Raw genomic sequence first — 13,103 nt, 5'->3', positions numbered from 1 at the left:
GCAGGCTCAAAATCCGGAGAGAAGAGAGAAACGTGATTCTCTCCAATTCGATCTGACCCCCCCCCACACACACAAGGGTGTATCGCAAATTATGCTGTGCGAGTCTGAGGAGCTCATTTTAATATGTTAGCGGGCCAGTAGTAAGCAGTCTTTCCACACCTTCTTTCTCTTGTGCAATCTTGACATGATGCCTGAAATGCCGTCATTCCAGCATCATTTACACAAGTCTAGCCAAGTGTCAGACAATCAAAGAGATCCCTTTGGGGACGCTCAGGTAAGTATAACCCCCTGGAGATAGAGGAACATGCCCAGGCAGTGCCCTCCCCCAACACAGGTCGGCACTGCTAGGTTGACACTGCCAGGCATGGCACTGCCAGGTATGGCACTGCCAGGTATGTCACTGTCGAGGGCCTCCAGTGGCAACATGTAAGGAGAACTCGCACAGTAGTGACTCCCACTAGTGTGCTTGATTTCTGGCCCTTTTTGCCCAGTTTTTGGAACTATTTCAATCCCATTTGATCAATGATATATCCTGGGATGGAAATTTGCTACGGCTCTTCGGGGGGGTTTAAGCGAATTTGTCAGGGGGGTGGAAAAATGAGCTGTAGTCCAGAAGCCAGTGTTGAGAGTAGTGAGATACTGAGGAGAGTATCAAGGTCGCAGGAGTGTACCGTCAGACAGGAAGGTGGGTTGAAGTGTGTCTACTTCAATGCAAAGAGAATCTGGAATAAGGTAGGTGAACTTGGAGCGTGGATTGGTACTTGGGACTACGATGTTGTGGCCATTATGAAGATATGGTTAGAACAGCGACAGGAATGGTTCTTGGAAGATCCGGGGTATAGATGTTTTAGTAAGAGTAGGGAAGGTGGCAAAAGAGGTGGAGGAGTGCATTGTTACTCAAGGATAGATTAATGGCTGCAGAAAGGCAGTTCGAAGGGGATCTGCCTACTGAGGTAATATGGGCCAAAGTTGGAAATAGGAAAGGAGCAGTCACGTTGTTAGGAGTTTTCTATAGGCCCCCAAATAGTAATAGAGATGTGGAGGAAGAAATTGCAAAACAGATTATGGATCGATGGGGAGGTCTCAGGGTAATTGTCATGGGTGACTTTAACTTTCCAAATATTGATTGGCACCTCTATAGGTCGAACAGTTCGGATGGGGCAGTTTTTGTACAGTGTGTGCAGGAGGGTTTCCTGACACAATATGTGGATAGGCCGACCAGAGGATGAGAGTGTGATACAGGTGGGTAGGCTGGAGGAGGTAGATGTTCTGAGGAAGGATGTATTAGCAATTTTGAAAAACCTTAAGGTCGACAAGTCCCCTGGGCAAGATGGAATATACCCAAGGATTCGTTGGGAGGCAAGGGATGAGATTGCAGAGCCTTTGGCTTTGATCTTTGGGTCCTCTCTGTCCACGGGGATAGTGCCAGAGGACTGGAGAGTGGCGAATGTCGTTCCTCTGTTCAAGAAAGGGAATAGGAATGACCCTGGTAATTATAGGCCAGTTAGTCTTACTTCGGTGGCCTGTAAGTTAATGGAAAAGGACCTGAAGGATAGGATTTATGACCATTTGGAAAGATGCAGCTTAATCCGGGATAGTCAACGTGGATTTGTGAAGGGTAAGTCTTGCCTCACAAATTTGATTGAATTATTCGAGGAGGTAACTAAGTGTGTAGATGAAGGTAGAGCAGTTGATGTCGTATACATGGATTTTAGGAAGGCATTTGATAAGGTTCCCCATGGTCGGCTTATGAAGAAAGTAAGGAGGTGTGGGATAGAGGGAAATTTGGCCAATTGGATCAGTAACTGGCTATCACATAGAAGACAGAGGGTGGTGGTGGATGGAAAGTTTTCAGACTGGAGACCAGTTACCAGCAGTGTACCACAGGGATCAGTGCTGGGTCCTCTGCTATTTGTGATTTTTATCAATGACTTGGAGGAGGGGGCTGAAGGGTGGGTCAATAAATTTGCTGATGACACCAAAATTGGTGGAGTAGTGGATGAGGTGGAGGGCTGTTGTAGGCTGCAAAGTGACATTGATCGGATGCAGAGCTCGGCCGAAAAATGGCAGATGGAGTTTAACCCTGATAAGTGCGAGGTGATTCATTTTGGTAGAAAAGATTTGAATGCGGATTACAGGGTCAACGGCAGCCTCGAACCACCACGGATTGTTGTTGTATGGTTCAACAGCTTCCAGGAGAAGGAAAGGGTCCCAAAATGAGCTAAGGAGCATCGGCACTATAAATGGGAAGGCTATGTCATCAGGTTTTACCAGGACATTGGAGCGGAACTAGCAAAGAAGCGAGTAGCGTTTAACAAAGCCAAAGCTGCCCTGATAAGAGCAGAGTTCGGTTTGGGGTGGTGCACCCGGCCCGGCTCCGAGAGGCTTTTGAGACAAAGGACTATTATTTTGATGCGGCGGAGGATGCAGATGCCTTTGTACAAAAACGTGGGATCGGTTCGGGTTGATTGTGGTTTTGTGTGGTTTCTGGTTGCGGGCAGGTGGGTGTGGAGAGTTTTTGGGGTTCCTTGTACATACATGTTTGTACTTTTTTGTTCTTGGGTGGGATGATTGTTTCATATGTTGGATGTTGGTGGATGTTGGTGGGGCGGCTTAATGTTGCGAGTGGTGTTGTTCTTTGTACTGTGGTTGTTTTGGGGTCCGCCCTGCTAGCAGAAGAATTAGCTCACTAACAAGAGCGAAGTGGTGGCGGTAGCTGCAGCTCATTATAATAGTTTGGTTTGGGATAATGAGTTGGTGTTTTTGTTTTGTTCGGGATAGCGTTAATTGGGAGGGGGTTTCTTTTGTTTTGCTGTTATTGGATGTACGTTTGGGTGTGGTATTGTTTGAGGGTGGGAAGATGGGGGTAAGGGGTGTGGGGGGCAAGGTTAGCTTGCTGATGGTGACATCAGATTTCTCTTTGTTTTGTCTTGCTGGTGGGTGTGGCGGCCATCTTGGGTGGGCCTTGTTCCTGTACTCTCTAAGTCGTTGTTGGATAACCCCTTCCGGTGGAAATGGCTGACTCCAGGTCAAGGGGGGAATGGGACACCCCAATTCAGATGGTCTTCTGGAATAAAAGGGACTTGGGTGGCCCAATGAAAAGGTCAAGGGTATTCACTCGCCTGAAAAGTTGGAACACTGATTGTTTGTGCAGGAGACACATTTGCGGGTGAGGGACCAGAACAGATTACAGAAGGGGAGGATGAGCCAGATATTTCATTTGGGCTCGACGGTAGGTCAAGGCGGGGGGAGGGGACGGTGATTATGATTAATCTACAGGTTCCGTTTTCAGCCACCAAGATGCAGCAGATCCTAGTGGCAGATATGTGATGGTCAGTGATTCTTTGACCGGCACTTTGGTGTATGTGGTCAATGTCCATCCACCAAATTGGGATGATACGGAGTTTGGTAAGACGTTGCTGGCCTCCATTCCTGACTTGGATTCACACTTGGGAACTTAAACTGTGTTCTAGATCTGAAGTTGGATCGATCTAGGCCCATGTCCCACTGACAAAGGCATTGTTGGCTTTTATGGAGCAGATTAGAGGGGAAGATCTGTGGTGTTTTGTGCACCTGAGGGATAAGGATTTTTCTTTTTTGTTCCCATGTCCATCAAGTTCACTCATGGATTGACTTTTTTCTGGTGGGGAGGTCTCTTCTCCCCTGGGTGGGGGGGGTGGGGTGTGGGGGTGGGGGGTGGGGAGGGGTATTCAGCTATTGTTATTTCAGACAATGCTCCACACTTTGTGACTTGAACCTAGAGCCGGGTCACTCTCAGCGCCCAGCATAGAGGTCGGATACGGTGTTGTTAGCAAACAACGGATTTTGTGAACATATATCTTCCACCATTGAGGAATATATCAAGTTTAACAAGAGCGGGTCTATCTCACCCCTATGCTGTGGGAAGCCCTTAAGGTGGTTATTGCGGGGAGATTATCTCCTATAAAGCACATATGGAAAGGACTGCGGGGGTAGAGCGACAGAGGCTGGTGGACTCCTTGAGGTGGACGATCAGTACTCGCTTGCCCCCATCCCTGAGTTGCTTGTGAGCAGGAAAAAGCCGCAGACACGATTTTCATTGTTATTAACAAGTAAGACGGTGAGGCAGCTGTGGCGCTCGAAGGGGTTATTAATGAATTCGGGGAGAAGGCCAGTCACCTTTTGCTCATCATCTAAGGCAGCAGGTATATCCCCGGGAGATTATGCAGATTAGGGGCTCGAGTGGGAGTTCGTTTTCTGCCCCGTCTGAAGTCAATGCGGCTTTCAAAGTGTACTATTGGGATCTTTATAGATCGGAGCCCCCGGAGGAGAGTTTGGTCATTGCAGTGTTTTTAGATGGGTTGTCCATCCCTTTGGTGGGGAGAGAAAGGCAGAGGGAGGTGGAATCCCCGTTCAATCTGGAGGAGATTTTGAAAGGTATTGGGTTAATACAGAGGGGTAAGGTTCCAGCCCTGATGGATTCGCCATTGAGTTCTACAAGACGTTTGTGGTTCAGTTGATTTCGTTAATTGTGGATACGTTCAATGATTCCTTGTCCTGGGGTTTGTTGGCCGTTTCACTCACACAGATTTCTATTTCTCTGATCCCGAAGAAGACGAGGTCCCGACGGAACATGGGTCTATCGATCCATATCGCTTTTGAACGCTGACGCTAAATTATTTACCAAGGTGTTGGCGCTGCGATTGGAACCTTGACTCCCAGAGGTGATCGCGGAAGGCCAGACAGGCTTTGTTAAGGTTCTGCAATTGTCGGCCAATATACGCCAGCTGTTAAATATCAGTCTCTCCTGTGCCCGAACCAGAGGTGATCATATCCATGGGCGCCGAAAAAGCATTTGATAGGGTGTAGCGAGGATATCTCTTTGAGATCCTTGGGAGGCTTGGTTTGGGGCAAAATGTTAATATCTTGGGTTTGGTTACTGTATAGGGCTTCCACGGCTAGAGTCCGTACTAATGCCTTGAGCTCGGGTATTTTTTGTTGAATAGGCCGCTGCCTCCACTTCTATTTGCTTTAGCAGTTGAACCACTGACTGTGGCGTTGAGATCTCTTGATAGGTGGAAGGGGATAAGTTGTGGAGGGAGCATAGGATGTCCCTGTGCACGGATTACCTGCTTCTTTAGATTACGGACCCAGTATCCACGATAGAGGAGATAGTGAAGCTACTTAGGAGTCTTGGCTCCTTCTCTGGGTATAAATTGAATCTGGATAAGAGTGAATCATTTCTGGTCAATCCCTCGAAGAGAGGAGCCAATCTGGGGATGTTATTTTTTCACCCTGCCAGATCGACGTTCATTATCTGGATATTGGGTGGCCTGATTGGGCCTCTCTTCATAAATTAGATTATGCTAATCTGGTTAATCTGATTTACAGATGTGGAATAACCTTCTCCTCTCCTTAGCGAGCAGGGTTCAGACTATTAAAATTAATGTCCTCTCAAGGTTTTTATTTCTTTTTCAGTGTCACCCCACTTTTCTCACCAAATTCTATTTTATTAGAGTTAACAAGTTAGAGTCCCCTTTTATTTAGTCCCAGTGATCCGGAGCGGGAGAGTTCCCAGCTATTTATTTTCCATTGCTGTTTGTGGGACCCCATTTCCTACGTTAGGCCAATGAAGAAACTTTAAAAGCACCTCACTGGCAGGTGAACGCATCGAGATTGTGAAAGGTTGTACATAAATGCAAATTATACTTCCTTCATAATCATGTGCACACATGTTCCTCTGAACACTGTCATTCTGACCTGTGTGAAAACAAGGGAATAATTATGACGTTAAGAACCAGTATTTCTCAGTGCAAGAACTACTCACTTCCTTTAGTTTACAGTGTGCCCTGCTTACTGGTACCCAAGATATTTGCTTAACTTGACCACTGTGAGGCGATGCGCAGCATGAATGCTGTAGCAAAGTCATCATTTGCGAAGGAATTCTGATCATAGAAAACACTGACGAGTGCACACAGGCAACTATTTCCCAAAGGCAGGCAGATCAAATGAACCGACTGAATAAAGACATGGGGGCTTGTGTGCAAAGCGTACGCAGGCTCAAGCTCAAGTTGAAAGGAGAGGGGGATGGGAGAGGTCTCCCAGAGGGACTGCAGCTATCCAGGCTGATCGACCAGGAGAGAGAGAGGCCCACATTCCAGCGCTGGCCCGCAGACCATACAGACTGACTTCTCTTTGTTATACAAAATCAATGAAACGTGAACGTGAGAAAACATCCTCATGCGGATCCTCCACTCGGTGGCCAATTTCTACTTGAAGGGAATAGCAGAGAGAGAGATATGCTTGCTTTATCACTGAAACAAAGTGAGAAAGAACATTCGCGAGCTGAACAATGGCCTCAGGTCAGAGTCAGGGACTATTCAACATCCACACATTCCCAAAAAACAGATAGACGATTAATGCCTGTCTTGTCTGATACATGCCTTTAATTCAACAGAATTGGCAGGTTGGATGTTGGAAGGAATTATAGAATCATACAGTGCAGAAAAAAGTCCATTCAGCCCATCGAACCTGTGCCAGCTCTTTGGGACCAGCCACCCTCTCCCCTTTAAGTTCTTCTTAAAATTATTTCAAGGCAAGGCCAGCATTTGATCATCAAATAGTCCTTGAACGAAATGGCCTGTCGGGCCATTGTAGGGGACAGCTGTGGATCTGGAGTCACATGTAGGCCAGACCATGTAAGGACGGCAGATTTCCTTCCCTCAAAGGGCATTGGTGAACCAGAGGGTTTTTTACAACAATCATCATTGCTTTCATGGTCATCATTACCGAGACTAGTTTTGCAATCCTGATTTTTTCAATGAATTGATTTGAAATTCCACCAATTGCCATGCTGGGAACTGTTCCCATGTCCCCAGAACATTCACCTGGCTTCTATATTATTCTCCCAGTGATATTATCAGTATGTCACCATCTCCAGGGTGGTGAGGTAGTACATTGGTTAGCACTGTTGCTTCACAGCACCAGGGTCCCAGGTTCGATTCCCGGCTGGGGTCACTATCTGTGCGGAGTCTGCACGTTCTCCCCGTGTCGGCGTGGGTTTCCTCCGGGTGCTCCAGTTTCCTCCCACAAGTCCCGAAAGACGTGCTGTTAGGTGAATTGGACATTCTGAATTCTCCCTCAGTGTACGCGAACAGGCGCCGGAATGTGGCGACTAGGGGATTTTCACAGTAACTTCATTGCAGTGTTAATGTAAGCCTACTTGTGACAGTACAGATTATTATTATTTTAGATATATATAGCCACTTGCTTTGTCTGTAAATTTTTAACCAGATTTCACTTCGTTGTCCAAATCGGAGTTCGCCCTGACAGGCAAATTCAGCTGCAACATGCACTGAGAAATCTATTAGAGCTTAAAAGATAAAAGAGCATCTTCGACATTTGTGAAGGTCATTGATTTTCCCATCTTACACTGAGCCGTCACTTTAGCCGGGGCAGCAGGGGGGCGGGGGGGGGGGGCGCTGGGTCAAAAGGGAAAAATATATACTGCTGGGCTCCAAGGAGCTGACTCATTTTAAACTCATTGCGCGCGGATGCACTGTTCTGCCCTCAGGGTCTGACATCTGACCAACCACCTGTTGGCTGCTGCTTGCTTGTGGCTGCATTGCTCTTGTCAAAGCTGCATCTCAGCAAATCAGGGGCTAGGTTCGCGTGCTGCCTAATTGTAAAGCTGATGTTGATCCATCTTAAGCAAGGTCTTGGGAGGGGGGGGGGGGGGGGGGAGGGGGTCTATTCTCCCAATTCAGATCAAAACAAAACAATTTAAAGGTTTTTGATTTCATTTTCATTAACTCAGGCGCATTTCTAACCGTGTATAAATATTCAACCAAGAACAACAGGATAACGGTCCCAAAATCGTTGTTTAGCTTGTGCTAAATTCTGTATTATAATCTTTATTGCGTTTTACAGCGTGGCTTGCATTTTGACAGTGGCTGCCGTACAGTATACGCGATATGTTTAAGTTAAAACGTTGTAAAAAAAAATACATTGGACGAGTAGAAATACTTTGAACACTTCCCCCCCCCCCCCACCCCCGCCTCACACACACACACACAAGTTTTACATGGTGTATGAATCCAGGCAGTGAACTTTGACAGATGCCATATTATTCAGCTTGATGCAGCGGTCCCGGGTTGGTGACAAATGCCAAGCGCATTAACCCTATCTGTGCGTGTGTAATAAAGCAAATTACTGCGGATGCTGGAATCTGAAACCAATAGAGAAAATACTGGAAAATCTCAGCACGATTTACAGATGCTGCCAGACCTGCTGAGATTTTCCAGCATTTTCTCTCTCTCTCTCTGTATGTGTGTATATATATACATATAAGAGCATAAGACACAGGAGCAGAATTAGGCCACTCGGCCCATCGAGTCTGCTCCGCCATTCAATCATGGCTGATATTTTTCTCATCCCCATTCTCCTGCCTTCTCCCATAACCCCTGATCCCCTTATTGATCAAAAATCTATCTATCTCTGTTTTAAAGACACTCAGTGATTTGGCCTCCACAGCCTTCTGCGGCAAAGAGTTCCACAGATTCACCACCCTCTGGCTGAAGAAATTCCTTCTCATCTCTGTTTTAAACGATCGTCCCTTTAGTCTGAGATGGTGTCCTCTGCTTCTAGTTTTTCCTACAAGTGGAACCATCCTCTCCATGTCCACTCTATCCAGGCCTCGCAGTATCCTGTAAGTTTCAATAAGATTCCCCCTCATCCTTCTAAACGCCAATGAGTACAGACCCAGAATCCTCAACCGTTCCTCATACGACAAGCTCTTCATTCCAGGAATCATTCTTGTGAACCTCCTCTGGACCCTTTCCAAGGCCAGCACATTCTTCCTTAGATATGGGGCCCAAAACTGCTCACAATACTCCAAATGGGGTCTGACCAAAGCCTTATACAGCCTCAGAAGTACATCCCTGGTCCTGTATTCTAGCCCTCTCGACATGAATGCTAACATTACATTTGCCTTCTTAACTGCCGACTGAACCTGCACGTTAACCTTAAGAGAATCGTGAACAAGGACTCCCAAGTCCCTTTGTGCTTTTGATTTCCTAAACATTTTCCCATTTAGAAAATAACCCATGCCTCCATTCCTCCTTCCAACCTCACACTTTTCCACATTGTATTCCATCTGCCATATGTATTACATATATATGGTTTATATATATATATATATGATATATATATATTTGTATATATAATATTGCATATATATCGGTTTATATATGTTATATATCGGTTTATATAGCTATATATATGTACACTGCATATATATATGCAACTTATTGCATATATAGCCATCTATATAGATATCTGCTTGTATATATATTAGTATTTATAGGCTTATATACACCTACATTTAGATGTATATATATTGCTTTCTGTACTTCTCATATATCCTTCACAAGCCTATATATGTATAAATGCAGCAAAGTTTGAAAAGTTAATTTCAAAACAACTTTCTGTCGCCTATACATTTGACACATGACCCTGGATGATGCGAATTCGGTAAACTGGATTCACTGAGCGTAAAGTGCAGTAGGTGGTGATGTAATAGGTAGAGCAGATGGATATAAATATCAGGGGGAGTCGGTATGGCTGTACTGTCAGAGGAATAAGACTTCACCCAGAGCTCTCCCTGGGCTCCAGGATTGTTGGTTTGAGGCGGACTGCAAGTTCAAATAACCCCCCTGAAGCCGCTTCTCCAGAGCAGGGGGCTCCAATGCAGGCGGCACATCCCAGGAGGAGCTCGTTGACAGGCTGATAAGTCGCTCTGCCTCGCTTATTTTTAATACGCGCCCAAAATAAAGCGAGAAAGTGGAGCTAGAGTCGAATTATTTTTAGTGCAATCGATTCCCGACCACGTGCCCAACATGTTGATCAGGATGCTGCGAATTCAGCCGGCCCGCTTGTCCATCCTGCTCCTCGGAGTGGCCTGTGCCCTGGGCGCCCTGGTGCGCGGTGCCCCCCTCTCCGCCCAGCCCAATGTCACCCTGGAGCGCAAGTGGGAGACTCTCTTGTCCCGCTCCATGCCTCGAATCCCGGGGGAGAGGGCGGAGATGAGCCGGGAGACTGGCTACTTGCTGGGCATCAAGAGGCTGCGCCGCCTGTACTGCAATGTGGGAATCGGCTTCCATCTCCAAGTGTTAGCGGATGGCAGGATCAGCGGGGCGCACAGCGAGAACCGCTACAGTAAGTAATAACCACTAAATGCTGCACCGCACACCGCTCTGTAAACCCTGAGTGCTGTATCACCCGGGACTTGGGTTTAGGTGGATTTATAGAAAGATCTTAATTCTCTCTCTCTGTCATAATAATAATCTTTATTGTTGTCACAAGTAGGCTGACATTAACACTGCAATTAAGTTACTGTGAAAATCTCCCTGGCGACTGTGTCCCCAGGATATGTTGATCACTCCCTGCTTGCCTTTGACAGTTTGGCATTTCAGTCTAACTTTGTTTAACATTGACGGAACAGGTCATCACCATTTTCATACTTGTTGCGATTTGACAAGCTCCTCGCCGCCAACGAGTTTGTCAAATGGCAACAAGTGTCCCTCAGTCATAACTTTCAACCTTTTGCTCTCGGGTTCCTACATTTTTGACTTGAGGCAACTGGACCGTGTGCCCCTCGCGGTTGATGTCCCTGGGGAATTGTTAACTACGCTCCGGTCCTGAAATGTGGAAGTGGATAAAATCCCTGTGCAGAGAGCGTCCTTAAAGCTGCAGAAAACACGCCTCGTTCTAAATTAGTCGGTTCTCGTGTAACAGGGAATGTCTCCTGTCTGAGTCCCTTGTGCAAAGGTACTATCTGCTTGCTCGAACCCCTAACGCCGCCCATTTCTCAAATGAAATCGCCCTCGGCGACAAATGTGCCTTTCTGATGTCCAAAAGGAATCAGGTGCTCTTTCTGCCCCACAGCCTTGGTACAAACCTCTTAATAATGGCGCGATGTTGTTGCCACGCGATCAAGCGCTTCCTCTAACTAACAGACCGTGGGTTTGAAAGGCGGAGACCACTCTGACATGTTTCTTCTCTCTGCACAGGTCTTCTGGAAATCTCGCCGGTGGAAAGGGGAGTTGTCAACCTCCTGGGTGTCAACAGCGGGTTATTTGTAGCCATGAATAGCAAAGGCAAACTCTATGGATCTGTAAGTACAAACGTGTTATTGTGTGTCCGCCTGCCAGCTAGTTCATATCACTTGCTGATGACATGCCAGTGTGTACTTAAGACGACACTTTGAAGGTCTGTTATGTGTTAGATGGGCATTCGAGAGGAACGGCATTCTTGGAGTATTGTATATGTTTTATTGTGCGCCGAGGGTGAAATATAGATAGATGCTACTGGCGTGGATCAGTCTTTCACGTGCATTCCATTCTCTGAATTGCCAGCCAGCACATGCACCTACTGCCCTTCCCAGTGTAAAATAGGATCAGTCAAAGTGGACCACCCATATAGTAGTCTTTCCACACACAATGTAATATATGTGTTGCCCAGAATGTGAGTGTGATTAAGTCTTCTTTTCCCAACTTTTATGCATCACACTTTATTTGCTACCGGAAATGTTTATTTTTTAAAAAGCAACTTGTAGCAATCGCGTTTTCCCAAATGAAGCAACTCGTTCCGTTTCACCGCCCACCTAGAGTTAGGACACCTCTGAGTCAAATGGTTAATACTGATGGCCATCACCACCAGGAGATCCCCCTTTAACTTTCTTCAACTAAACACGCGCAGGCACCTGGCTTGGTGTACACTGTCGACCTTTGAAGTCGATTGCATTTGTTATCAGGTGTTATGAGGACCCAAACGATAGCAAAGTCCACTACATTTTTCTCGATGGAGTATTCGCACACCTCAACTAAACCTTGGAGGCACAACTGCTGAAATGACCCTGGACTTCAGGTAAACGGTGCTTTCATAGGGCAGGTACAAGAAAGGCCAGAGGTAAATAAATGTGATGGAGAAATGCCGGGGGTCAGGCAGTCAGCTGCCAAGGGGGTTGGAAGAGGGGCTAACTCCACAGAGGCTTGCTGGAAAACCGGACAGCTCCCGGGGGCGGGCTGTGATTGCCCATGCCCCCATCATTGTGTGGCTCATTCAACTGGGGAGAATTAATGTCACCCTTATAATTCAAACCGACCGACTTTCCGGCAAACTTTCGGTGGATTCGTGAAATAAATTGTGTAGCGATTAAGCTAAGAAACGGAAGCTGGTAAGGAAACGAGTGTGAAAGTCCACTGTCTGGACATTCATTGCACAAGAGTCTCCCAGTCGCTAATCGGCGTGACATCATCTTTTGTGTGTGTAAGTTGTTCCTCTGCAACCTCCCGAGTCTATTGTACCTGCAGAATTAATGAACTGAACATGCGTGTTTTTGCAATAGTGCATTAAGAGAGCTATCTTCTTACCTTCCAGGTTTACTACAGCGATGAATGCAAATTCAACGAAATTCTCCTACCCAATAATTACAACGCCTACGAATCCAACGCGTACCCAAACATGTACATGGCGTTAAGCAAGAATGGCAAAACAAAGAAGGGGAACAAGGTTTCACCCATCATGACAATGACTCATTTTCTGCCGAGAATCTGAGGGTGGTGGGGGGGGGGGGGGGGGGGCTCCTTAGACATTATCTCAGGAAGGAAGATGAACTGTTGGGTCGGTGCTAACCCACAGTCGGCGCACTTTCAGGAAAGCTTTATGCAAGATGAGTAGGTCTGTCGTATATTTAAATTAATCGTGACTAAATATTTAAGTATGTATATTTTGCTCAGAAGGTTTATTTATAGTTTTTTTTTTGCTGATTTTATATTTCTGCCAAAGTTGTTCCGTGTTGCGCAACGAAAATTATTTGGTGCATCATGTGTGCGTGTGTTGTCACAGGTGTGTGTTGTCACAGGTGTGCTGTTGTCACATGTTTAAAACGTGAAACTGAATTCCTTTAGACAATGGGGTTGCACTGTTTTGAATAATCTGGCGTAATGGGGATCCGCGTTTTGTTCGTTTATTGAACTGTCTTCTCAGAGTACAGTCTTAGTCTTCACCCAGGAGCTTTGGTTAAATCTGTCCACTCCTACATACATGTCTGCTGGTAACAATGT

The 13,103-nt window shown here is 46.2% G+C and overlaps 1 protein-coding gene across 1 annotated transcript; it reads left to right on the top strand.

Moving 5' to 3' along the window:
- The first annotated feature begins 9,659 nt into the window (after positions 1-9,659).
- fgf4 (fibroblast growth factor 4) lies at positions 9,660-12,594 on the top strand. Its single transcript, XM_072466835.1, has 3 exons — positions 9,660-10,194; positions 11,049-11,152; positions 12,418-12,594. Exons 1-3 carry the CDS (start codon positions 9,876-9,878, stop codon positions 12,592-12,594), a joined length of 600 nt encoding a protein of 199 aa, XP_072322936.1. The 5' UTR covers positions 9,660-9,875.
- Positions 12,595-13,103: the final 509 nt, after the last annotated feature.

Source organism: Scyliorhinus torazame, chromosome 10 (assembly GCF_047496885.1).
Source record: "Scyliorhinus torazame isolate Kashiwa2021f chromosome 10, sScyTor2.1, whole genome shotgun sequence".
In the NCBI taxonomy this organism is placed as follows: Eukaryota; Metazoa; Chordata; class Chondrichthyes; order Carcharhiniformes; family Scyliorhinidae; genus Scyliorhinus; species Scyliorhinus torazame.
Note: the sequence above shows the minus strand (reverse complement) of the source record. Positions and strands in the feature narration are given on the sequence as shown.